Below are 25,720 nucleotides of genomic sequence, written 5' to 3'. Positions count from 1 at the left end.
TACCAGAGTACTAGTGCCGGTCACATCTTGACCAAATAATATTAAGTTGAGAGAATAAAATGGTGAAATACAAATATTGACAAATTTTAGAGGGAAATGTGAAATTTTATCAAAAATGATACAAAGAAATCGAAATAGTTGTTACTTCTTACTACTTAAGACCCAGCGAATCGGATCAATTTCAAGGCATTGATTATTCGAACCCGAAATTTCGTTTTCGGATCTTAAACGAGACTCTGATACTGGCCAGTGTGGCACCCGGTTTCAGTCAACCTCTACTCTATAAATGCCCCTTTGAACATAAACCCTAGCACTGCCGCTGCTTGTTTTTTTGTTTCTCAGGATCGCTCTCGCCTCCGCCTTGCAGCTTCCTTCTAGCTCTCGCTAATCGCCATGGAGTTTTGGGGTATACCATCTCATCACTCCATCGACTCTTATCTTTCTTCGATTTCTGTTTTCGATGGCATTTGTGCAGTTCGTACAGTTTCTGGAATCTCACTCCTTGAATGATTTTTTATGAGATTGAAGCTTAGCACATTTTGTCCATTATTTCTGTTCTCATATACAGTCATCCTTTCGGTTTCCTATGCATTTTTTCGTGCTTAGCCGAATTCTATTCCTTCTCGTGTGTTTAGTTTCTTGAGTGTTTCTTTTTATTATAGTAGTTTTATTTCTTGAGTGGTTAGAATGCCATCTTTCTTGCTTGGATTTTGTTAGGGGCGTGTCTTACGTGTGCCATAATATATGCACTATCATGGAAATCGTTCATATTCTGTTTTTATTATGATCTTTTTATCATGCACTTAAGATGTTGGAATTTCACATTTTATTGGCATTATATAGAAATAATTTATGAATAGCCATGGTTATATTGATCTACAAATTAATAAAATCTTAAATTTAAAAAATCTTTTAACTTTTTAAGTATTAAATTTAATCTGCATTATTGTATGCAAATATCTTGTCTTCCATTTTTGTAACTGAATGAGTTTCTTAAATTACTTTAGATTGACACGCATGTAAAACATGTTGCGTTAAAAGTTTAATTTTAATATAACCTTAGTTCGTTTGTTTTGATGATTGGAAAAACAGATTGTTGTGTGATTTTTGATGATGATATGATCGAAATGTGTCTTTTCCTTCTTGATTCAAGTATTTATTTGCCTTTTGTAATTTTTTTGTTAGTTTAACATCTCTTTATACTAAGATAACAACAAACCCTATGTCTCTAATATAGTATTTGTCTTACTTTACATTGTTTCATCTGTAATTCAATCTAAGTGCAGTTCTAATTGACACTTGATCAGCATTGAATGTGACATTTGCTCTTAGCTTTTATCATCACAAACATTCTGAACATATTTTTTGAAACTTGTTTGATGATTATTGTTGTTGATTGGTCTTGCAATTTTTTAAGGTTTGGAAGTTCAACCTGGCCAAACTGTTAAGGTCAATCCGGGCGAGAACAAATACTTGCATCTTTCGCAGGTTCCATGATCTGTCTTTTTTTTTATCTTAGACATGCTAACCAATCATGTCTTTCTAAGTTATTGTTATAATTAAAAGTTATCTTGGTTTATGTAGATATCTCTAGGAGAGGTAAAGAAGGAGAAAACTGCAGCTGCTTCAGTATTTGTGAAGTTTGATGACAAAAAGCTGGTGCTAGGAACTTTATCTGCTGATAAGTGTTCTCAGATTCAGAGTGATTTGGTGTTTGAAAAAGAATTCGAACTCTTTCATGGTTCAAAGAATACAAGTGTCCACTTCTTGGGTTACAAGACTGCAGCAACTGAAGAAGATGACGAATATCCTTTTGACTTGTGTTGTTAAATTATTTGTTAGCAAATTCAGTCATGTTACATGTTTTCAATTTTTGATTTCCTTGACTAGCCCTTTCTGGTTTCTGGATTTACCATCTCCAATTCATCCGGTAAGGATTTTTCTGATCCTTTTGTTTGTTACTTTGTTACCTTATTTGGCGAGGTTAGTGACTGAAACGTTTTCTAATAAATATTCAGATGGTGATTCTGAATCAGAGGAGGAGATTCCACTAGCTGCACCTGTAAATGGTACAATTCTGTAATTTTTTTTTAAAACTCTTTTCCTTTTGGCTACTCGATCCTTGTCTTGCAAATTCTTAACTTGTCATCACTTATGGTTTTCTTTTAAATATCATTCACATAATTGTTACTTTATAAAAGTTATTCACAGAATTAAAATAAGTAAAAATTATTCAAGAGATCTGTAAATTAAATTGCTCATAACATAATGATCATATTTTTTATGTAACAATGAGTGGTCTCATATTTATAATGGATGTAAATATGTTCCTGGAGTAGTTCATCCATTTTTTAAAAATATATTATGTGTTTCTTTTTAATCCGTATATTCTTATCTATTATTCATTGCTTTACCTTAAAAGGCAAACCTGAGGCGAAGGCAAATGATAAAGCAGCAAAATCAAATGCTCAAAAGGCAGTAACTCCTGTTGGTAAGGCCAAGGTCAAAGTAGAGGAACCTAAAAAAGATGATATGGCTAAGGATGATGAAGATGATGATGATACTGAAGATGATTCTGATTCTGAGGATGATGACGATGATGACGATGACAATGATGATGTGGTTGGTGCATTGGTTAAAAAACATGATCCTATGCATACTCACATCAAATTATCTGCATACGTTAGCTGATTTTTTATTGCGTGAAATCATATTCAAATTATATTTCTCTTTGATTGTTCCAGGAAATGGGTGAGGGAGAAGACGATGATAGTGATGATGAAGATGATAGTTCTGATGAAGAGGAAGAAGCTACTCCTAAGAAGGTTAGTAATTTTCTTCCGCATTGTTTTGGTTAGCACTTAGTTGTGCTCGATATGAATGCACTTATTGCAGGCTGAAGTGGGTAAGAAGAGGCCTGCTGGTTCTGCATCCAAGACTCCTGTTCCAGAAAAGAAAGCAAAGCTTATTTCCCCTGATGTAAAGCAGAAAACTGGTATGTAACCCCATGTTCTTTAACTTTTGTTGAAGGGAATTCATTTGTGTTGACACCCTTGAACCTTTGTTAAATTTGTCGAGAGTTGGCTCAATACTATATCTATTCATCAAGAACAATCAACTTGTTGGTTTCATTTGATCTTTATTTTGTAATGATAAAGCATTCTTGTAGTTGCAGATGGAAAGAAAGATGGTCATGTTGCAACACCATTTCCATCTAAACAACGTAAGACTCCGGCAAATAGCGACAAGTCAAAGCAGCAAACTCCTAAATCTTCTGGTTCAGTCGCCTGCAAGTCCTGCAGCAAGTATGCTCTCCATTCTTATATTTCTTGCTGTGAAATTTATCAATAATAATGGAATTGTTATAATTTTGCTTTTCAGAACCTTCAACACTGAGAACGCCCTTGGATCACATACCAAAGCAAAACACTCTACTGGAAATTGAGATTGATGATTGATTGTCTCCTTATTTTGAACTTTTAGATTTACTATGTCACGGTGTTATTGAATTTGAGCATTGCTCTAGAAATTTATTTGCTCATGAGAGTTAGTCTGTTTTTGTGTTTTTTGACCTTTTGATCTATGAATTCTGTGGATGCTTTTAATGATTTAGAAGTTCTACATTTTTCAATTTTGAAGCACATTGCTATTTTTGTTTTTAGAGATATATATTCGACCAAGTGAAAATTAAATTTAATGGTCTTTAACCATGCAATGTTGAAGTTTAAATTTTTAATCTTATCATTTTGTTTTAAAAATTTTAATTTATTATTTTGATTTAATTTGAATATTCTCTAATAAATAAATACCAACTCATTATTTTGCTTGAGAATATGAACCCTCTTTGAAGAAAATTAACAAATATATGTATTTATGTAAAATTAAATTGCGCAACAAATTTAAGGAAAATCAATAAATCTATATATTTTCAGAAATTTATGATGCAAATTTTTATCTGGCAACAATGTACTATTATAAATTATATATTTTACTATTTGAAATTTTCGAAAATAAAAAAGTACTATTATTGTTTTTTCTCTAAAATAAAAAATTAAACCCGACACGGGTATGACTCAAGCAATTCGGGGCTTTGTTCAATCATTATTCGACCCGAAAAGTATGTTTTCGCATCCGAATCGGTACCGTCGTCCTCCGCTTTAAATTTCTCTTAAACCCTAATGGCTCTACTTCGGTGACTGCTCCCACTCATCGCTCTCGATCTCGCCTTCGCAACCATTTCTCTCGCTCCCGTCATCTCGCACGACGGCCATGGAGTTCTGGGGTATATCCTCTCCTATCGCTTCATGAATTTTCGGATTTTCCCTTTTATAGTGTTTGATTCCTGTTCGTTTCGATTCTACTGATGTATATCCTCTCCTGTTCGCTTCATGTTCTGGGTCTTGATTGATCTGCAATTTTTAAGGTTTGGAAGTTCAACCTGGCCAAACTGTGAAGGTCAATCCTGGCGAGAACAAATACTTGCATCTTTCTCAGGTTCTAACACCGGCTTTTATTAGACGTCATAGGGAGTTATTCTAAATCAAGTTTTGATAAAAAAAAAAAAGAAGTTATATTTGCTCATGTAGGTATCTCTTGGAGAGAGAAAGAAGGAGAAAGGTGCAGAGGGTGCATCAGTATTTGTGAAATTTGATGACAAAAAGTTGGTTCTAGGAACTCTATATGCTGACAAATGTGCTCAAATTCAACATGATTTAGTTTTTGAGAAAGAATTTGAACTATCTCATGGTTCAAAGAATACAAGCGTCTGCTTCATGGGCTATAAGATTGCAGTTTTTGTAGAGAGTGACGAATATCCTTTGGATTAATGTTGTTAAATTACTCGTTAGCAAACACTGATGTTACATTGTTTTTAAGTTTTGAATCCCTTAACTGGCTGTTTCTGTCTTTTGGATATACCATCTCTGATCCATTCAGTAAGTTTCTCTTTCCTTTTTATTTTTTTGTTTCTTTCTTATTTGATGCACTTACTGAGATTATAACCCTCTGTAATAAATCCTCAGATAGCGAATCTGAATCAGACGAGGGGAATCCACTGGATGTGCCCATCAATGGTACCATTTTGCGATATATATTGTGGTTTCTTCTTTTGTTCTTGATTCTTCTTTTGTATATCATTAACCTGATATTGCTATTTATTTACTTTTGTTCAATTCCCACTTTGCGGAGATGTCTATAGTGAAAAGTCCAATAGTATAATGGCTTGGCATTAGATGATACTTTTGTTCGATACATTTTTTCCACATTAGCATTAGACTTCCACATTAGCAGTAGACGATAAAATTATTTGCAGGCTCCAATAGATGATAGAATGAGAGAATATTTGAGCCATTTTGAATATGTTCAAAGACAATAGATTATGTAGTCAGAAGCCTTGAGGGATAAAGAGTGATCAAAAACAATTGTTACATGATGAAATAAAAAATGATTTAATTGATTTGATTGCTAGTATTATTTCCTTGTGTAGGGCTAACAGAGGGTTGATATTTGTGTAATTAACCCAAATAGTTGGGACAAACGTGGATTAAAGATGATAATGATCAATACTAGATGAATTTAATCATGCTTTTTAAGATAAATCTACATGTTAAGAGTATATTTTCAGATAATTGATATTATTATTAATTAAATTGTTATTTTTATTATTATGTAAAGATTATTGGATGGTAATATTGACATATATTGTACAATCGATTTGTTTCTCTGCAAAATTTATTATTTTTGTTATTTTCTGTATATTCTCATCTATTATTCATGAGTTTAATTACAAGGCAAACTGGAGGTGAAGACAAATGATAAAGCTGCAATGCCTAACGCTCAAAAGGCAGAAGCTTCTGATGGTAGGTCCAAGGCCAAGATAGAGCAATCTAAAAAAGATGATAAACTAAAGGCTAAAGCTGAAGACGATGATGATTCTGAGGAGGACGAATCTGATGACGATGAAGATGATGAGGTTGGTCCAATTAGTGGAAAGCATGATCATATGCTCATACTTGAAATCATAAAACGGTGTACATTATTAGTATGTGCTTCTATTGCACAAAATGATAGTCAAATGGCATTTCTTTTTCGATTGTTTTAGGAAATGGTTGATGGAGAGGACGGCAGTGATGATGAAGATGAGAGTTCCGAAGAAGAGGAAGAAGCTACTCCTAAGAAGGTCAGTGTTTTTGCTATTGCATTGTTTGGCATTCAGGTGCGAATGTGGAAATATACAAAAGTGCATGTTGCAGGTTGAAGTGGGTAACAAAAGGCCTGCCAATTCTTCATCCAAAACACCTGATCCAGAAAAGAAAGCAAAGTTGGTTTCTTCTGGTGGGAATCAGAAACCAGGTAGATATCTATCTCCATTGTTTCTAATATTTGACATTGGTAATCTATATCTCATAGAATGCTGACATTCACTTTGGCATTCGTCAAGTGTCATAGATGAATTTGATAAAGAGACAAAACTCACTTTGCAGGGGCTGATGGAAAGAAAGGTGGTCATATTGCAACTCCATACCCAGCCAAACAAGGAAAGACCCCTGCAAATAGTGTTGACAAGTCGAAACAGCAAGCCCCTAAACCCGCCGGCTGTGTCGCTTGCAAATCATGCAGCAAGTAGTGCTCTCACCGTCGTCACTTCTCTTATTTTTTGTAAACAATAATTACATCTTTACAATTCTGCCATGTTTGTTTCAGAACCTTCAACTCCGAGAACGCCCTTCAATCTCATACTAAAGCAAAGCACAGCTGAAATTAAGTTGTGACCTTGAATTTGGAGCTTCAGTGGCAAAGCTAGTGTTACTACTTTGTGTTTTGGTGGCAAGTGTGAATCCCACTTTTCGATTTACTTCCTCTGAGCGTGGTAGTTAAATTTGGGCAATGCACTAGTATTTATTTGTATCAAAAGAAAACTGCATCAGAACAAGAACAATGGTGATGTTTAGCAGAGGTAGTGACTATATAAGTTTGATGAACCCCAGCTAGCATGGACGGCTTTTAGTGTCTTCTTGTGCAGCAAGGGCCCAGAGCAAGCGAATATTCCTCGGTCTAGGTCTTCAAGATATATGCCTTTGGAGAAATCTAATGGCCATCCTCCGGCATCAGTGACCACTCCACTAGTCTCTTGTATGATCAGATGCGAATGGAGGACCCAAAATCTTCCCTTTGAACCTCTAGTGGAGTTACAGATGCGCATGGCGTCGAGAATTTTCTGAGGCTCTAGGGGTTCAGGAGGGGCTTTCAGTCCATATTCTGGAGCTTCAGAGGGGCATTCGTTGACGGAACTCGTCACTGATTCGAGCAAACTGTGGCGTCCTCTCAACAGCGTGAAGACATCTTCTTCTGCGACGATCGATTCATGTCCGTCGCAGCCAAAGTAGTCTGATAAGAACCAGCTAACTAATCCTTGAACTCTCCAATCTGTCGAACGAAATGAAACAGAGAAGTATCGAAAGATCCAACTTTTCAATCTGCAGAAGCTAAGGAATGCCACAGTGGAGGAAACCAGACCTGCCACACAACTTGGACATCGTCTTCCCTTTCCCCCGTGCCACCAGTCCGCTCTGCACCCGCTGGCACAACGAGCACGCCAACTGCACCGCCCTCACCGCCACATCGAGATCCCTCGCACGCCTCTTCTCTCCCTCCGCCTCCGTCCAGGGGAGTCCGAGCGGAGGGGAAAGCCGCGAGGATGAATAGGCATCCTCCTCCGAGAGGCCAGTGCCTCGATCGGTGGCGGCGGCGGCGGCAGCGTAGGGACCCACGAGGACGAGATTGGTGCGGGCGAAAGGCGAGGTTTTGGGGAATAAGCAAGACAGACGGCGGCGTCGCGGTTCGATCCTGCAAGCGACGACCGCGCCGGTGCAATTAGCGAGGCAAACCTCGGCCATTCTCGGAGGCTCCCTTCTTCCCTTTCCTCCTCAGCCTCAGAGAACCGAACGCGGCGAAAAGGGAGTAGCTTTGCTCTTCTTCTTCGCCGCCTCGGAATCAAAATCCCGCCACGGGATTGGAGACCACTGCTCGGGGTTCGATTGGAGCACACGGTGACGAATCGAAGTGGTCGTCGCCTCGCCTTCTCACCCACCGCCTGCACTTTATTGCTACAAAATCGATTGCTAGGACGGATTGCGATAACAGATGGCAAAAAGGAATGCGAAGTGATGAGGTAGAACGACGAATCCCGAAGAGCAACCCCAAGGTAGGATGACAATTTTCCCTGTAGATTCCGAGCCTGTTGGGAAAATCCGAAACAGGGTCTGAGGATCTCTAATTTATTTGGGGATGATAACGGATTTAGAGATTTTTTTTTGGGATGTGGCAGGTATGGAAATATTGTCTTTCGAATCTGGCTTGAAAATAATAATAATAATAATATTATTAATATAAAAATATTATTTTAAAAAATAATAATATTAATATTGATAATAATATTAATATTGAAATATTTTAAAATATTAATAATAAAATTATTATTATTACTGATATTAATAATAATAATAATAAAATAATAATATTATTAAATTAATTTGAGGATGAGGTCGGGGATTTGATCCCCGATGACTCAGGGATTCCCTGAATCTGAAAAAATGAGGATGGGGATGAGGACGAGGATGAAATTCAGGGCGGAGATGGGAATGACAAATCCGTCTCCGTCCTACTCCATTATCATCCCTACCCCCGGCCAAAGCAAGTAGTGGCACAGGATGGCAATATGGTAATTAATGCAAACCATGATTATCTATTCTTATATTTAATAATTAAATTTGAAATTCTGAATACGTATTTAATAAATACAGTAAATAGTCTCTCATCCATTAGAAATTTCTATATTCTCAATTATAATATATTCATATATATACATGTAATTAATATATTCACATGATATTACTAAATGTTTATGTATATACATGCATGTATATATCTAGCTGGTCAGATTCTGATCATTTAGTAATGTCCTTAATTTACAGTAAATCTTGTTGACCAGAATTTAACTAGGTAGAAATTTCTATCTTCCCAATTATAATACATGCATGTAATTAATATATACATATGATATTATTAAAATGTTCATGTATATGCATGCATGTATATATTCTGACTGATCAGATTCTGGCTATTTAGCAATGCCCTTAATTTACAGTAAATCTTGTTGGATAAAATCTGTCCAGCTAGAAATCTCTATCTTCCCAATTATAATACATGTATGCACATGCATGTAATTAATATATACATATGATATTGCTAAAATGTCCATGTATATGCATACATGTATATATTTTGGCTGGCCAGATTCTGGTCATTTAGCAATACCCTTAATTTACAATAAATCTTGTTGGCCAGAATCTGGCCAGCTAGAAATCTCTATCTTCCCAATTATAATACATGCATTAATTAATATATACATATGATATTACTAAAATGCCCATATATATGCATGCATGTATATATTCTGGCTGGTTAGATTATAGTCATTTAACAATACCCTTAATTTATAGTAAATCTTGTTGGCCAGAATTTGTCCAGCTAGAAATCTCTATCTTCCCAATTATAATACATGCATGTAATTAATATATACATATAATATTACTAAAATGTCCATGTATATGCATGCATGTATATATTCTGGCTGACTATATTCTAGCCATTTAGCAATGTTCTTAATTTACAGTAAATCTTGTTGGCCAGAATCTGACCAGCTAGAAATTTCTATCTTTCCAATTATAATACATACATGTACATGCATGTAACTAATATATACATATGATGTTACTAAAATGCCCATGTATATGCATGCGTGTATATATTCTGGCTAGTCAAATTCTGGTCATTTAGCAATGCCCTTAATTTACAGTAAATCTTGTTGGTCATAATCTGACCAGCTAGAAATCTCTATCTTCCCAATTATAATACATGCATGCAATTAATATATACATATGATATTACTAAAATGCTCATGTATATGCATGCATGTATATATTCTGGCTGGTCAGATTCTGACCATTTAGCAATGCCCTTAATTTACATTAAATCTTGTTGGCCAGAATTTGGCCAGCTAGAAATCTCTATCTTCCCAATTATAATATATGCATATAATTAATATATACATATGATATTACTAAAATACCCATATATATACATGCATTTATATATTATGAAGGGCCAGATTCTGACCATTTAGCAATGCTCTTAATTTACAGTAAATCTGGTTGGCCAGAATCTGGCCAGGTAGAAATCTCTATTTTCCCAATTATAATACATGCATGTAATTAATATATACATATATACTACTAAAATGTCCATGTATATGCATGCATGTATATATTCTGGCTTACCAGATTCTGGCCATTTAGCAATGCCCTTAATTTACAGTAAATTTTGTTGGCTAGAATCTGGTCAGCTAGAAATCTCTATCTTCCCAATTATAATATATGCATGTAATTAATATATACATATTATATTACTAAAATGTACATAATATATATTCTGGTTGGTTAGATTCTGGGCATTTAGCAATGTCCGTAATTTACAATAAATCTTGTTGGCCAGAATCTGACCAGCTAAAAATCTCTATCTTCCCAATTATAATACATGCATGTATATGCATATAATTAATATATACATATGATATTACTAAAATGTCCATGTATATGCATGCATGCATGTATATATTCTGGCTGGCCAGATTCTGGCCATTTAGCAATGTCCTTAATTTACAATAAATCTTGTTGGTCAGAATCTAGCTAGCTAAAAATCTCTATCTTTCCAATTATAATAAATGCATGTATATGCATGTAATTAATATATACATATGATATTATTAAAATGCCCATATATATGTATGCATGTATATATTTTGGTTGGTCAGATTCTGGTCATTTAACAAATGCCCAATTTAGGATAGTGCTAAATAGTCAAAATCTGGCCAGTCAGAATACATACATGCATGTATATACATGAGTATTTTAGTAATATCATATGTATATATTAATTACATGTATATACATCAATATATTATAATTGGAAGATGGAGATTTCTAGGTGACAAGATTCTGTCCAATAAAATTTACTTTTTAATTTATAAGTATAGCTAGTGGGCTCACAAACTTAATAAACTTTATATATATATATATATATATATATATATATATATATTTTAGCATAAATTTATTTATTTTTTAACTCTGCTATAAATTTGTTATAAATCTATTATAATAGAACAAGTAGTGGTCATTTCGCAAAATGGGGTCGACACGTAGCCCGGCCCATTTCTTCGCTTATTTTTTCTTGAGATTTGCAAAATCGAATCGGCGAGACCTCAGGGGATGTTTGGTTGGTTGTATATCTTCTATCGGAATAAATCAAAGTTTCCTTTTTTACCCTTAAAGGAAAATAAGAGAAAAAATTAGATGTGAGAGAAAGATGAATGTGAGAGAAAAATATGATGAAAGAGAATGATGAGAGATAAAGTATTATGAGAGAGAAAGTGTGATAAGAAAGAATGAAGAGAGAGAAAGTGTGATGAGAGAAAATGAAAAAAGAGAGTGTGATTGGAGAGAGCATGATGAGAGAAAATATGATGTGAGAGAAAGTATGATAGAAGAGAATAAAGAGAGAGAAAATATAGTGAGAAAAAATGAGGAGAGAGTGTGTCATGAGAGAGATTAAGGAGAGAGAAAGTATAGTGAGAGAAAAAGAGAACAGTGAATATGATGGGAGAGATTGAGGAAAGAGAAAGTATGATGAGAGAGAAAGTGTGTTGAGGAAAAAGGAGTAAGTGTGATAAGAGAGATTGAGAGAGAAAGTATGATGAGAGAGAAAGTGTGTTGAGGAAAAAAGAAGTAAGTGTGATAAGAGAGATTGAGGAGAGAGAAAGTATGATGAGAGAGAAAGTGTGATGAGAAAAAAGAGAGTGTGATGGGAGAGATTGAGGAGAGAGAAAGCATGATGAGGAAAAAAAGGAAGAGAATGCGATGGAAGAGATTGAGGAGAGAGAAAGTATGATGAGAGAGAAAGCGTAATGAGAAAAAATGAGGAAAGAGAGTGTGATAGGAGAGATTAAGGAGAGAGAAAGTGTGTGATAAAATGATGAGAGAGAAAATATAATGAGAGAGAATAAGGAGAGATAAGTGATATGAAAGAATAAATAAATAAATATATTTTGATATTTGATATTAATGGAGAAAATTTTAGTTTGAATCAATGATTCCCATTCCCATTCCCCACCCCTATTACCCTAAACCAAACGCCCCCTCAGTTTCAAAATCGATCGCGGAGCGAGGCGATCGTCTTCCATGGCCTCGAAGCACCCTCTCGAATCGCCGGAGTCGGACCAAGCGCCGGCTTCGAAAAGATACCGTCCGAAGGAGAAGGAAGCTTCCTTCCGTCAGGATCCTAACAGCGCTGCAGTTCGGGTCGAGCTCAACCCGGCCGACTGCGATCTAGGTATGCGCTTGCAGGAATGTAATTCCAACTTCCTTGGCTCTATTTATGGCGCACTAGGGTTCTTGTGCTGTTCTTGTTGTTAGCTGGGTTAGATTCCCAACCCTGGCGAAAATGAGTAAAAGTTAAATGATTGTTTCGATGCGCGGCCGACTGCTACATCGGTTTCTGTTTCTTGCTAGATGTGGTTTCGGGGATGGGGGGGTTTCAACTTCATTTGGTATTTTACCGTCGTCTTGGGGGTCTTGGATGGCTGTTTTAGCTGATTTTGATTGGCAAAGGTAGTAAAGTTAGTGAAATTTGATGGATTTCTTGGTATCCATGTATGCTTTTTTTTTTCCTTGGTGAATTGATCATATTATTTTTTTTTAGAAAAAAAAAATCATAAGAAGCACCTTTACTCACTATACACTTGCTATTGCATTTGCTTAAGCTCGTTGGTGAGGACTTACACTAGTGTCTCAACTATGTGAGTCGGAGTTCAAACTTCTATCTGATAATCGTATCTGCCAAGTTTCATTCCATTTCTATTATCTTCTTAGCAGTGAGTCCTGCTTATCGGAATACTTTTTTGTTGGATAGGTATTGAGGTGGAGTCCCCGTAACCAGCAGGGAGATTGATTTGATTGACCTCTGGTGACGAGATGGGTATTCAGTCGAACGGAATTAGGTTAGGCACATGATTCTGGGCACTTTTTCAGTCTGAGTCTCAGTGAGGTGAACCTGATGGGCAGCTGTGCAAATGGCTGAAAGAGTAACTCTAAACCTCCAAAAGACAGGTTCGGGTTCTGTAGGTCAAAGTTGTTGGATATTGGGGCCTTAAATGGACCAAAACGATTTAGAGGAAGGAAGCCATCAATTGTTGAAAGTCGTAATTGACTTCAAAATTGAAATCTACGATTCGCGTAGATAGATTTAGACTATTAATTTGCTCAAAACCGATTAAGGGTGAATGAGAAATTAATGTTTAAAGTCAACCCAAAATAATATTTATTATTCATTAATAAAGTGCATGGGAGAATAGTCCCACATCGGAAATTCCTGATGTGTATTCTCTACTTATTAATGAAGATGTGTTAATGGAGTTAACACAAAAATAAAAGGACAGATTACCCCTTAGCCCAGGCCGAGCAGGTGCTCGCGCCTGTGAGCCCGCCACGTGCGCAATGGGCGCTTTGTAGGCGCACTTTGCACTTCGCACGTACGCATTGAGGAGCTTAAATTTATGCTCCAGGTGACATTGCAGTGCCTACGTGGCACTCGGGTGACGTGTCATACCTGACGTGGCAGCACCTATGCGACATCCTCGTGAGCAAAGGGAGATGACTGGACAGTTGACTTAGGGAATGGATGGTTACCGTTGATCAACGTTGATCAAATAGGTATGATGGATCGCTTGTGATGCGATCTAGAGCGTTGGATCGCAAAGAGTAACGATCTGACGGCTTGGGATGAGACTTGATCTGAAGCATCGAATCAATGGATCCAGAACAATAGGCGGGATCTGAGGGTCACAACTCCTCAGATCTGATGGATGAGATTGAAGTGGGCTTGGTGAAGGGTTACAACCCTTCAGAATGGATGATCTAGATCGATCCAGCCGAAGGAACACATCCACTCACCCAAAGGACAATCAACCTCTTCATTCAGTATAAATAGAACCCTCCAGATGATGGAAAATTCACTCAATTCACTCAATCCTCTCTTCTCTTCCTCAAGCATTCATCTCATCTTGTGCATTCAAGAGTCCAAGAAGTCTACTAGAAGGTTCGCTGGTCTCGGAAGTCGGAGTGCTACGATTCCGAGATGTTCGTCGTCGTTGTATCTTGGGAACGAATTGCAACAATCCGTTAAGCACCGTAGCGGAGCAATATCGTTTACGGAGATAGTGTCGAACACTAGCCTCGACGATCAGTTTGCATACTCCAGAAGCTAACCGGGGATCAACAAAAGTGTCGTCTGTGTCAAATAGTCAGTTTGGCCATGCCATACCAGTGATATATCACCGAAGTATTAATGTTTGGTCAATAGGGTATACCTTAGAAGTGTTCCTTTTATTTCCTGTTGATCATTTAGTGATGAGTTGGTTTGTTTAAGAAGAGGAAGAGGTCCTATGTTACTTGGGCATGGCCTCGGACCCTCTGATTAGGAGACCATGGATCAACTGCTATATTCAGGTACTCCATTTGTGTACTTCAACATCCACCTCCCTAGTCTGAATATGAAACCTCCTTTTAAAACAGTTGACTTAAATTTTTTCTAGAAGAATATCAAGTAAGTAATCTTGGAAAGGGATAAAAGGTCGCTAACTGTTTAATTTCAGAAGCAACAGAAGACACCATTGACTAGGGTTACTGTTCGTAAATTGACAAACACGATATTTTTTCCAGAAATATGTATTCTTGTCATGCTCCTTATTACTGGTAAGTTCTTAAAAAATTTGCAATCTTTAACCTATTTGGTCATAAGTTGTTATTTACTGAACTGTTTTCAGATTTCAATATTGATAAACATGGTCTTCAAGGCCATGCACTGCATGAAGAAGGATTTGCATATTGCTGGTCTGGTGCCCGAGCAACTGTTGGAATAACTGGAGGGAAGTATTGTTTTGGCTGCAAGGTGATATCGGACCAGGAAGTTGACATGGCTGATACACCTCCGGATCAACAACATATATGCCGTGTTGGTATATCAAGGGGTGACGATCCTGTTGGTAGCCTCGGTGAGACGATCAAGAGTTTTGGCTTTGGAGGAACTGGTAAATTTTCAAACGGAGGGAAGTTCTCAGATTATGGGTCCAGCTTTGGTGTAGGTGATACTATAATTTGCACAGTGGACCTTGAAAAAAAGCCATTGTCTTCTATTGGGTTTTCCAAAAATGGGAAATCATTGGGTGTTGCTATGCATTTTGATGCGAGCTCAATAGGCATTGGTGCATCAGCGATGCCACCTAGGAGTCAACCATGGGAATCTGCATTTTTCCCCCATGTACTTTTGAAGAACGTTGTGGTTCAGCTGCAGTTTAACATTGAAGATGGATTGATCCCTGAGGAAGGCTACAAACCTTGGGCTGCTGCTTTTGAGGATGGGAATGCAGTAGTTGGGCCATCATTCACAAGCCCAAGCACATGTGAGGTGATCATGATGGTTGGTTTACCTGCATCTGGGAAGACAACATGGGCAGAGAAATGGATGACGGAGCATCCTGAGAAACGATATGTTCTGCTTGGAACAAATCTTGCATTGGATAAAATGAAGGTTAGTGGTTTAACAGTTTTTATTTGTTGCGATTCTCAGTTTTCTTTCTTAACCTTAATTTCATTTTTTTTTATAGTGAGAGAGCATTATCTGATGACTATTTTATCTATATCAGGTTCCAGGTCTCATGCGCAAGAATAATTATGGAGAACGTTTTGAACGCCTTATGGATCGAGCAACTGGAATTTTCAATGTATTATTATCTAGGGCTGCCAATACAGCACGTAATTATATTCTTGATCAAACAAATGTTTACAAGAGTGCTCGTAACCGTAAACTAAGGGCATTTGTGAATTACCGTAAGGTAAGTTCAGTTTGTTTAATTTTGATACCAATGCCCAATTTGTGGAGTTAAATTTGGCCAGACGAGGTGGCAAAATCTACTAATGTCTATTTCATGATGCTTCTGATGTATCAGATTGCAGTGGTCATTTTTCCTTCACAAGATGAGCTTAGACTTCGTGCAGAAAAACGTTTTAAAGAGATGGGGAAAGATGTACCTGCTGAAGCAGTAAATGAGATGATAGGTATCCATCATCACACTTCAAAAAAAAGAAAAACTTTTTATCTATTGGTGTAGAACTTAATATGGACATAACTTTCAGCCAATTATATTTTACCAACAACCAAGAACATGCCTCCTTCAAAGGAGTTATTTGATGAGGTACTTGAAAGATTTATGCACCAAATTTTGTTGAGTTTTCTCATGAAGGTATATTCCTCACATTTTCTTTCCATATTTGAAGGTTATTTTTACAGAATCTGGGAGGGAAGAGTCACAAAGACAATTAGATGAGATGAAACGTTTGCTAGTATCTCCTAGTACGGGTGCAAAGCAAGATCCCCCGCATTATTCATGTGAAAGTTCTTTTCAATCATTTCCTAGACCTATTCTTAATGTGAAAACTGCTTCAGGTTCCACAATGCATTTGGGAATGAATTTGTTTCTTGTTTTTGAATTGATTGATTTTGGTTACTCACTTTTCCTTCAATTTGTCGATGCAGGTATGGGTGTGAACTGGCCAGCTTCCACGCCATCTCCTCCATTATATGATAGCCGAAGTACTTTTCAAGTAAGTGTTTCCATACTGATTTCAACAGAACATGATTGTTTCAGATGTTCTTTATGCTTGCAACTTAGTGAAGAGTAAGAGAGCCGAGAGTTGCCTTAATTTTGCCTTATATTTATGCTTTCTATTGTCTATGTCCTTTTGGCTATTTTTAGATTGAACTAAAATAAATTTGCTTTGTGCTTTGTAGGTTAGTTCTTCATATTCAAGTGTGTATTCAAGTCCTAGCTCCTTTCGAGATCACCAAATAATACCAGATTACACCGGTCTGTCGACACAAAGAGACATGTATACTTCAAGTCATGGAGCCAACTCTAGTCCTCATGTGAGATACAGTAGTCCAAACTTTTCTAGCAGGTATGCTTACGAGCTGAGTTTGATAACTACGAGTGATGTGAGCCCCTATCAGTCATATGATAGAGCTGATACGTTTAGATGCGCCAGGTTAGACAGTCTTGGTTCCTCTAGGAGGCTCGAGTATGAAAATCCAACAATGCCACCCTTGTACAGAAGTCCAGGTGTACATTTCCAAGACACTAGGGTTCCATATGTCGGTCATCAATCCACAGGATCATGGTCACCACAATATGAGTTTCGAAGCCCTGCTCAAAGCAGCTATGGTACACCCTGTTGAACTTCCTGATTTTTCCTCTGTTATGCATCTGAAGAAACTTTCTGCCTTTTAGCTTGAGAAACAACTTAACTGCAAGTAAATGCAGGTCTGAACTATCAATCTCCGCCGCCGAGGCTACCATATCGATATCCTCCTAACCAAATGCGGCCACCATCTGGCCAATGGTACCAGTAGGTAGGTAGCTTACATGATGACTCATGTGTCATATGTTTTATCTTCTTATTTTTGATAGAGAAGGAAAAATATTCTATGTCGAAACACTGAAAACACTCAATCTTGTTCTGGTGATCAATGTCTTGAAACACAGTTCACCATGAGTGCTAGATAAAGCTTTCTTGTTTGCTTGGTTGGTGTCTGACATTGTGTTGTGGCTTAAGTTCTCATGATCCCCAGTAGGGTTGCAAATCAGTTGAGCTTGGCTGCAAATTGGTTGAGCTGAGGCAAGCATGATGATATTCAAATTTATTTATTTATTGTTTATTAAAAGCCCCATTTGAGTCCTTCGATTATGTACCCTATATTACACGTGGAATCGGAACATGTATTAGGATTGCTCTAACAATTCTAGGCGTAAAAAATTCACCATCAAATCCACTAGCGGAAGGAAGGACCAATTCTACTTGGTGGTTGACCCCATTTATGACGGCCAACTGGATGTCTTCAGACTGAAGCATCAAAATGCGTGGCAAAAGATACATGTTGATCAGTGATCATGGCTGCTGCAGTGTTACTCATGAAGTATAAGATCTTGGTAATGTGAGTGTAGCTTCACTTCCTCAGACGCTGAGGAGAATGACTTCCTCCCTATGGGTAAAATGTCGATCTTCGTGATGGATCAAGTGTTTTGAGTTGATGACAATGAACTCGCTGTTAGATCTACTGAGTGTTTTGAGTTGATGACAATGAACTCAATGTTAGATCTACTGAGTTTGACGTCCTTGAATCTGTCTTTATTTGCTCCTCCAATTTGGATTCCGTCAATGCAACTTGAGCCGTTAACTCCGGCGACGGCCATTTTTGGCGTTTGCCTCCTAGTTCCTTGTCGGTGAGAATCGGTGTGCCGGCTAAGCTATAGCAGCTCCGGACAACTCTCATTTTAGCAGCAACATGTGGCTGCCTTTTGCAGGAAACTGTGTTCTTGTTCTCTCGGAAGAGAGCTTTAGGCGTAATTGTTTCAGAGGAATGATCTACCTTGGCTGCTTTCGTAGCACCCGCGGATGGCTGCCGGAGATTGTTCAACGTTTTAGAAGTCTCCGGCGGCTGACATTTTGGGTTCAGGTTGACTCCCCTTTCTTTGTTCATCCCTTTGTATTCTTGGATGTGTTCCGATTTCCTGACGCTCTGTTTTTTGTAATCCTCAACCGATAAAGAGGTTGCGGTGGCCTTGTCCTCCGATCGATCCGGCGCGAGGGAGTTTTGGTGGATCTCGATTGGACTTAGGCTGACGCCTCTTCGATCGATCGCCGGCGACGAGTCCTCCGTGGTCTTTTTATTCAACGCTGAAGGCCACAGATTCTTCGCCGCGCTCCGGAACTCGATCGGCCTCGCCGGCGTGGCGAAGATCTCAACCGGCCGCGCGCTCGCGCCTCTTCGCCTCGATCCGGAGGCAGCGCTGGCCGGCGCCAACTCCAACGCCAGGTCCATACGCTTTGAGACAGGCGGCGAGCAGGGGTCCCTCCTCGCCAAGTTTCCGCCCTGCTGCTTCAGATCCAAGATCTTGGCCGGCGCGATCCACCGATCTGCCTTCCTCAGGCGGAGCGCCTCCAGTCTCGACTGCAACCGTGCGATTTCCTCCTCGATCCGCGCGATCTCGCTGTCGACGGCGCTCTCCTCGGCAGTTTCAGCGGCTTTCCTGTGGAATCTGAAACCGGTAACTGACTTCTCAAGCACAGGGCTGCGGTTCTCCTTGGACGGGTGGAGATCGAGAGTTCCAAGGTTGGTGGAGATCTGCCGGAGAGGTAACGTCGTCGAGGCCTTGGAAGCGGAGGCGCCATCTTCGAAGACGGCGTTGTTCCAAATCCGGAGATTATTGGAATCTGGAAGCTGGAGAAAGCTCATCCTTTTCTTCCTCCTCTTCTTCTTCTTCTTCTTCTTCTTAAGTTTAGTAAGAAACCATTTATATAAGAGAAAGAAGGGGCGTCTTGACCGTTGGAATAGGAGACGAATTACTAGACGCGTTGGATCGGAGTAAAGAGATGGAATTGTGGCCGTACAGCTCCACTAATGACGCTCCGATGTTATTTAAGTTAATGTAAGGTAAATTTTCACTTCAAAACTTATCTAAAGTTTATCGTTAAAGTTTCAAAATTATTAAAATAACTATAATTTTGTTATTTAATTCGGATTTTACCCTATTTGAATCAGTACGAAACTCATTTAAACACCGTGAGTTAAATGGATTTGGAATGTGATAATTACTAAAAATAATTGAATATCCTGAAAGTTAGTTGCAAAATGGAAATATTTCAATTAATTAATTGATGATGGACAACGGCGTGCATTTATTGGGGGCCACTGGATATGGGCTGGAGGCCATTAGGATGAATCTAATGCGTGATTTAAGGTGATTAGCTTTTGGGGCAATTTATCCTAAAATTATTCTTTGCCCAAAATGATTCAAATTCTCGTATCCATTAAGATTGTAAATGAACAGCACGATGAGTAAGTTTGATGTTTAATTTGATATTTTTTTACATATATTTATTTATAATATAAAATTAGTTAAATGAATAAATTTAAATTATGATTGATTCAGTCTAAAAGTTGAGAAGACGAAAAGATCTAAATGATGTGATTGGAATATTCACATCCGGAGAGAAGAGACTATGATAAGTTGTCTTCTATATTGATCAAGTTGTCAGAAGGTCTTTTTGGTTAACGCTACCTATAGACAGTCAAGTTGCGCTGGTCTCTGACACCTCTATGCTCAAGGCATGTCCCAATAATATATAAGAAGCAGACTAAATAGTTGAATAATGAAATATGTGAAGAATAAACATGGAAAATATACTCTGGCCCAGGGGGTGCCCTATGGTAAACCAGTGAGTTGTGTCGTAAAGTTGATTGAGTCGTCATGACATGGAAGAGTAGTTGAATGTGAGTTAGATGAAGAGCTAGATCTGGGGATCCGAAGGCCAGAGCATAACGGTGACTTGTAGGCCGAACCATAATAGCATGCAGGCTAAAATGGAATCGCGACACGTAGGTCAGAATATGAACAACTAGAGGGTCGGAACACAATAGGTCAGATGGTCGTATCAACGGCAAGGGCCAGACGACGACAACGATTGTGAATGCTAGAAAGGAGGACATTGCAGGTGACACATGGGCTACTGCATGCCGAGAGAGGGGTAGGTGACGTGTGGACTGTCGGCGTACCTGTAAGGAGGCGACAGCAGCGCTGGAGGCCACGCAGAAGCAGTGGCAAGAGGTAGGTGGCACTTGGCCGCTGAAGGAGAGGAGACCAGCGTGGGGCGGCTGTTAGCCAGCAATGACGAGGGTGGGCGTTGGCTCTTGAAAGAGAGGCGACCGACATGGGGTGGTTGATGGTGGGCAATGATGAGGGGGGTGGTGCTTGGCCGCTGAAAGAGAGGTGACCAGTGTGGGGCGGCTACCAGCCAATGACGATGAGGGGGTGACGCTTGGCCGTTGAAGGAGGAGTGACCGACATGGGAGGCTACCAGTGTTGGAGATCACGAGGGAGGAGATCGACAAGAGGTGAGTCGACTGCGAGGCTTTCAGCGAGGTGGCACGATGAGCCCTTCGACGAGGTGGCGCATAACCAAGGAAGGGGGCCTGACTATGCTTGGGCGATAGCGACCGAAAAAACCCACGAAGGTCTCCTCTTCTCCTCTTCGATGAACAATGTCCTAAATAAAAGGGATTACAATAAAATTATAAAACATCCCCTTTTATCCACGTGTCTTCCTTTCCATATTACCGTATCATATAATAATAAACAAATTAAATGAATTTAAATTTATAATATGTAACTCATTAAGGAATCAAATAAATTTAAAAATATAATTTTTTTTAAAAATTAAACCAGCTGAGCTAAATAATATTTATTCCAACTAAGCTCAAATCAAATTTAGCTAAACTTAAATTCAAAAAAATTCCTCCCTCTCTCCTTCCTTACAAGTATTAATGTATTGAATCCCATCTGTCCACAAAGGATGTTTAATTGACGGGAGGATAGTAAATTTATTATAATGAAACAAAGATTAATTTCTGATAGAAGTATATTCTTGAAAAAAAAATTCTTCCATCACTTAGTCATTTGATGGTCAACTATAAGTTGACCTCGTTATTTATCTCTTTTTATATAATCGGGCGATAGACTATGAAGGGATGAAGGCTTAGAATGAACGTAATCATATTTTTCTTATAATAAAAATCAATCAAATTAATCTTAAACAATTATTTTTGTCTGATTATCTCATTAATTGAAAAAAAAGTTGGACTCAATTATAACCCTATTTGTATGGAAACTACCCGAGGTAAAGTAAAAAATAAAAATCTTCTTTATTTAGAAATTGGAATTGTAGTTTATAATTAATGGCCAAAATTAAAATGGTTATACTTTGGATTTTAATTTTTTAGGGCGCCGAAGTAAAACTCTCTTAGTTTATAAGAAAATCTCTCATTATAAATTTACTCAAGAAATTTAAATTTCTAATAATGAAGAAATAGATGTGACTTGGCAGACATACGATGTCCATTGAATGTCATGTGAATTCACATGGCGATGCTTATTTATTTCCAATTAATTACACCCAAAACTTTAATGACAAATTGAAAGGGGCGCTAAAATTAGAAGCAAGGGGTACTTTTGACAATACGACAAATATTTGGTCGAAAAGTCTATATTCCTTCACAGCTATTTAACAAACTACCGCAAAAATGAGTCAATTCAAAATTTTCCAGTCGCAACCAATTAAAAAATAACGCGTTGTACGTCAACCGTTTCTCTTAGATCGTTATCCACGTGGCATATCATCAAGTAGAGTAGCTAGATCGCAAAGTATTCCCTAGGTATGTTTGTAATCAATTTGGATTGGACGTATCGGATTGGTCCATCTCATCGAATAATTTAAATAAATTAGGTTAAAATTTTATCAACTTAAGTCCATCGTAAGCTGATTCACCTAGGCTCACGACTCACACAGGTCGACCCACGATGGACTTGGATTGACCCGCAGATTGAAAAATACATATAAATTAAGTTTTATGCCAATTTATTATTTTTGTTTGTTATAATTTTAAAATAAAAATAGTAATTTTAATCCCATATAAGTACTCGTTTGTGTCCATTTATATTTAAAATATATATTTATAAATATATTTAATTAATGAAATCTTTCTTAAATAAAATTTTGAAAGTATGAAATATTTTTTAATTTTTTTTTAAAAAAAATTATTGGCTCTCGGATTGGCCTGTCAAATCCGTAATTCATCTTGGATTGGGTTGGGTTGAAAATTTTTTAACCCGCTAAGTTGATTGATGAACCCGTCCTCGCCCTGTTAAATAATTAGCCTGTTACGGGTTGATCACCCTATCATGGATTAATAACTCATCTGATCGCTTTTGTATATTCTAAACTGACAAATATTTTAAATTGATAAGAATATATTATATTTGATGATAGCAAGATGATAAAAAAAAGATATATTTTCTAATATCGATTTAAGATATTTATATAAATTATTTTATTTACGATCTTATCAATCTTAAGATTTGAGATTAAAAAAATTATATCAATACATATTTTAAAAGTAATTAAAAAATTATTAATAAATTTTAAATTTTTTTTTACTGTGAAAAGAAAAAAAATATCAACTTAATTTAATTTTGAATTTTTTCAGAATTAATGAGTAGGTTCTAGAAAGCTTAAGATTGTTAGATCATCTGCATCCCCTATACCAAAACACCATGTTTAATTTTTTATTTATTTATTTTTTTTTTTGTAAAAATAACACTAAACCTCTCCCATCCATGCACCAAATTCACACATCAAAATATGACGTGGGAATAATGCAACACCATATATTCACAACATCATATTTGGTGTGGGAGAGGGTTTCTATTTTTTTAATCTTATTATATAATTATATAATTAATAAAATTAAATATAATTAATTTGTAATTGTAATTTTATTTGTCTTTATTAATATTAATTATTTATTATAAATTTAAATTAAGTATATTTAGTAGCATATTTTAATTTTATTATGCATATTTATAAAGATTGAATTTATTAACATTAATATTTTTAATTTATTTAATATGTTTTAATTATAATTATATTTATAAATTATATCACTAATTTCATAAAAAATAAAATAAAATATTAAAAGTTTTAATATGCATAAATATAAAATACATTATCAATTACACTAATGAGGTCGAAAGAATAAATACCTAAAATTAGATGATGATATATACCTAAAATGAGGTCTAAAGAATAAATTATTTGTAATGAAACAAAAAGCGTGTTAAAAGGATGTTGAACGAGTATTTGACATGCTCTAATCACGTTTTACAATTATTGCAGGCCTTTCATGTTTTTAGTAGAAAAATATTTTACATGATATAATGACATCATGTATTATTATGTATAATATGATAATTGAAAATGAACGTGATTTAAATGCACCAATCATGAAATACTTTGAGATGTTGACTCTAGATGTTGAGCCAACAATAGATGATAGTACTCTATTTAAAAAGTTTCTAACTCAATACAAATAAATCAAAGATAAAGAAGCTCATATTGCCTTTCAAAATGTATTAATTCAGCATTTACGGGAATAATATAATAATTAAAAAAATTAAAATCTTTAATATTGTACTTTTAATTAAGTTTCATTGTTTATTTTAAATAAAAAATAAAAATATTTTATCTTAATTATATGTGATTTTATAATTTTTTAAAATATATTTATATTGGAACAATTATGTAATAAAAATTTTAAATGGAAATTATAGTTTATATATATATATATTAGTTGGATGCAAAATTTTATAAAATTTAGTCTATCAAATATCAATGAAGTATTAATTTTAAATATAATAGTTATCATTTAAAATCTTAATAAATTAAAATATATGTTGGTAATTAAATTATGAATAAGAAAAATAGAATATTTTAGAGAATATTACTTTTTGGTGTGATACGGTGTGAGTGAGTTGAAGCTGGTGTTGAAATTGCACCATTTTAATATGAAAACTATATCAAATATAATGTTAGAGTCTCCACAACTCACTCTCATTATAATACCCACCATCTCATAAAAAATATGGGGTCCACTATCATATACTTATTATAACAACATATATCTTTCATCCATATTCCTTTTAATATTAATACTCATTATTTGGTCCCACAAATCCACAATCCTACTCAATAATCTTAAAATTATATGATATTAAATAAATCTATTTTAAATAGATTTTAACATATTAAAATAATTACTATTATTAATCTTATTTTTTTAAAAAAATCTATTTTTAAAAATAATATTAACATTTATAAATATATTTATTAAATAAAATAGATTACAAAAATCATATTATTATCATTTAAAAATAAATAAATAATAATATTATTAAAAATATACTCATGTTTTATTATTTATCCATTTAATTCTATTTTTAATTTTAAAATTTATATATATTTTAAATAATTAACATAAAAAAAATAATATACTCACGAGGTGAGCTAGGTCTGACCCACCTCATGCCATCTTGAACGTATTCTAAGTGAAAAAGGTTATAACACCTCCTCACAATGATTTTAATAAAGGGAATATTATATCACCCCATTAATGGGAGCAATGCGGATACCTTTATGGGTTGGAGATGGTCTAAATGAATTAAGTCTAATTAAATTTTTGACATTCAAATTTATTTGATAGTCAAATTTAAAATGAATTAAATGGTTAAAATAGTTTAATTTTTTTAAATGAGTTCGAGATTAATTTAAATTCGGCATGACCTTAAGTTCTCAATTAAATTAAAATTTTAAATTTATTTCAATAGTTATTGAATTTAATAATATAAATTTATTTATTTATAGTTTGTTTTTATTGATTAACATGATTTACGTCCAATGCATCTTCATCGTCCGGTGGATCGCGATTAATTTTAGCCATCTAACCTTGTCCGAGATGACAGATACGTGCCCCATTTCTCCTTTGCCTCTTTAGAAGAAGACAACGCATGGTTCCACTAAGGCTGTTTAAGGTCAACGTCAACGCAAAAGACGTCAACGCAAAGGAAAGGCGGGACCGTTTGTGTGCTTCAGTCATTTCC

The 25,720-nt window shown here is 36.1% G+C and overlaps 4 protein-coding genes across 6 annotated transcripts; 3 read left to right on the top strand and 1 right to left on the bottom strand.

Moving 5' to 3' along the window:
* The first annotated feature begins 280 nt into the window (after positions 1 to 280).
* Positions 281 to 3,638, top strand: LOC121972131 (histone deacetylase HDT2-like). 2 transcript variants are annotated; one of them, XM_042523790.1, is made up of 10 exons: positions 281 to 406; positions 1,418 to 1,488; positions 1,585 to 1,805; positions 1,914 to 1,930; positions 2,019 to 2,069; positions 2,423 to 2,622; positions 2,745 to 2,825; positions 2,896 to 2,995; positions 3,176 to 3,305; positions 3,382 to 3,638. In XM_042523790.1, the coding sequence occupies exons 1-10, from the start codon at positions 394 to 396 to the stop codon at positions 3,443 to 3,445; spliced, it is 948 nt and encodes a 315-aa protein (XP_042379724.1). In that variant the 5' UTR covers positions 281 to 393; the 3' UTR covers positions 3,446 to 3,638. The 2 variants fall into 2 exon arrangements, with proteins under 2 accessions (XP_042379724.1, XP_042379723.1); XM_042523789.1 differs by having other exon boundaries at positions 3,170 to 3,305.
* Positions 3,639 to 4,128: 490 nt separating this feature from the next.
* Positions 4,129 to 6,980, top strand: LOC121972132 (histone deacetylase HDT2-like). The gene is made up of 10 exons (XM_042523791.1): positions 4,129 to 4,282; positions 4,424 to 4,494; positions 4,587 to 4,810; positions 4,918 to 4,934; positions 5,022 to 5,072; positions 5,790 to 5,971; positions 6,101 to 6,178; positions 6,252 to 6,351; positions 6,483 to 6,621; positions 6,703 to 6,980. Exons 1-10 carry the CDS (start codon positions 4,270 to 4,272, stop codon positions 6,755 to 6,757), a joined length of 930 nt encoding a protein of 309 aa, XP_042379725.1. The 5' UTR covers positions 4,129 to 4,269; the 3' UTR covers positions 6,758 to 6,980.
* A 173-nt stretch (positions 6,981 to 7,153) lies between these two features.
* On the bottom strand, positions 7,154 to 8,348 carry LOC121972133. The gene is made up of 2 exons (XM_042523793.1): positions 7,516 to 8,348; positions 7,154 to 7,425 (listed from the first exon to the last, which is right to left on the bottom strand). The coding sequence occupies exons 1-2, from the start codon at positions 7,893 to 7,895 to the stop codon at positions 7,401 to 7,403; spliced, it is 405 nt and encodes a 134-aa protein (XP_042379727.1). The 5' UTR covers positions 7,896 to 8,348; the 3' UTR covers positions 7,154 to 7,400.
* A 3,907-nt stretch (positions 8,349 to 12,255) lies between these two features.
* On the top strand, positions 12,256 to 17,747 carry LOC121972130 (heterogeneous nuclear ribonucleoprotein U-like protein 1). 2 transcript variants are annotated; one of them, XM_042523788.1, is made up of 10 exons: positions 12,256 to 12,447; positions 14,939 to 15,702; positions 15,818 to 16,006; positions 16,121 to 16,229; positions 16,308 to 16,366; positions 16,449 to 16,560; positions 16,708 to 16,775; positions 16,963 to 17,129; positions 17,217 to 17,392; positions 17,492 to 17,747. In XM_042523788.1, exons 1-10 carry the CDS (start codon positions 12,297 to 12,299, stop codon positions 17,578 to 17,580), a joined length of 1,884 nt encoding a protein of 627 aa, XP_042379722.1. In that variant the 5' UTR covers positions 12,256 to 12,296; the 3' UTR covers positions 17,581 to 17,747. The 2 variants fall into 2 exon arrangements, with proteins under 2 accessions (XP_042379722.1, XP_042379721.1); XM_042523787.1 differs by having other exon boundaries at positions 16,449 to 16,617.
* Positions 17,748 to 25,720: the final 7,973 nt, after the last annotated feature.

This window comes from Zingiber officinale, chromosome 4A (assembly GCF_018446385.1).
Source record: "Zingiber officinale cultivar Zhangliang chromosome 4A, Zo_v1.1, whole genome shotgun sequence".
Lineage (NCBI taxonomy): Eukaryota > Viridiplantae > Streptophyta > Magnoliopsida > Zingiberales > Zingiberaceae > Zingiber > Zingiber officinale.
Note: the sequence above shows the minus strand (reverse complement) of the source record. Positions and strands in the feature narration are given on the sequence as shown.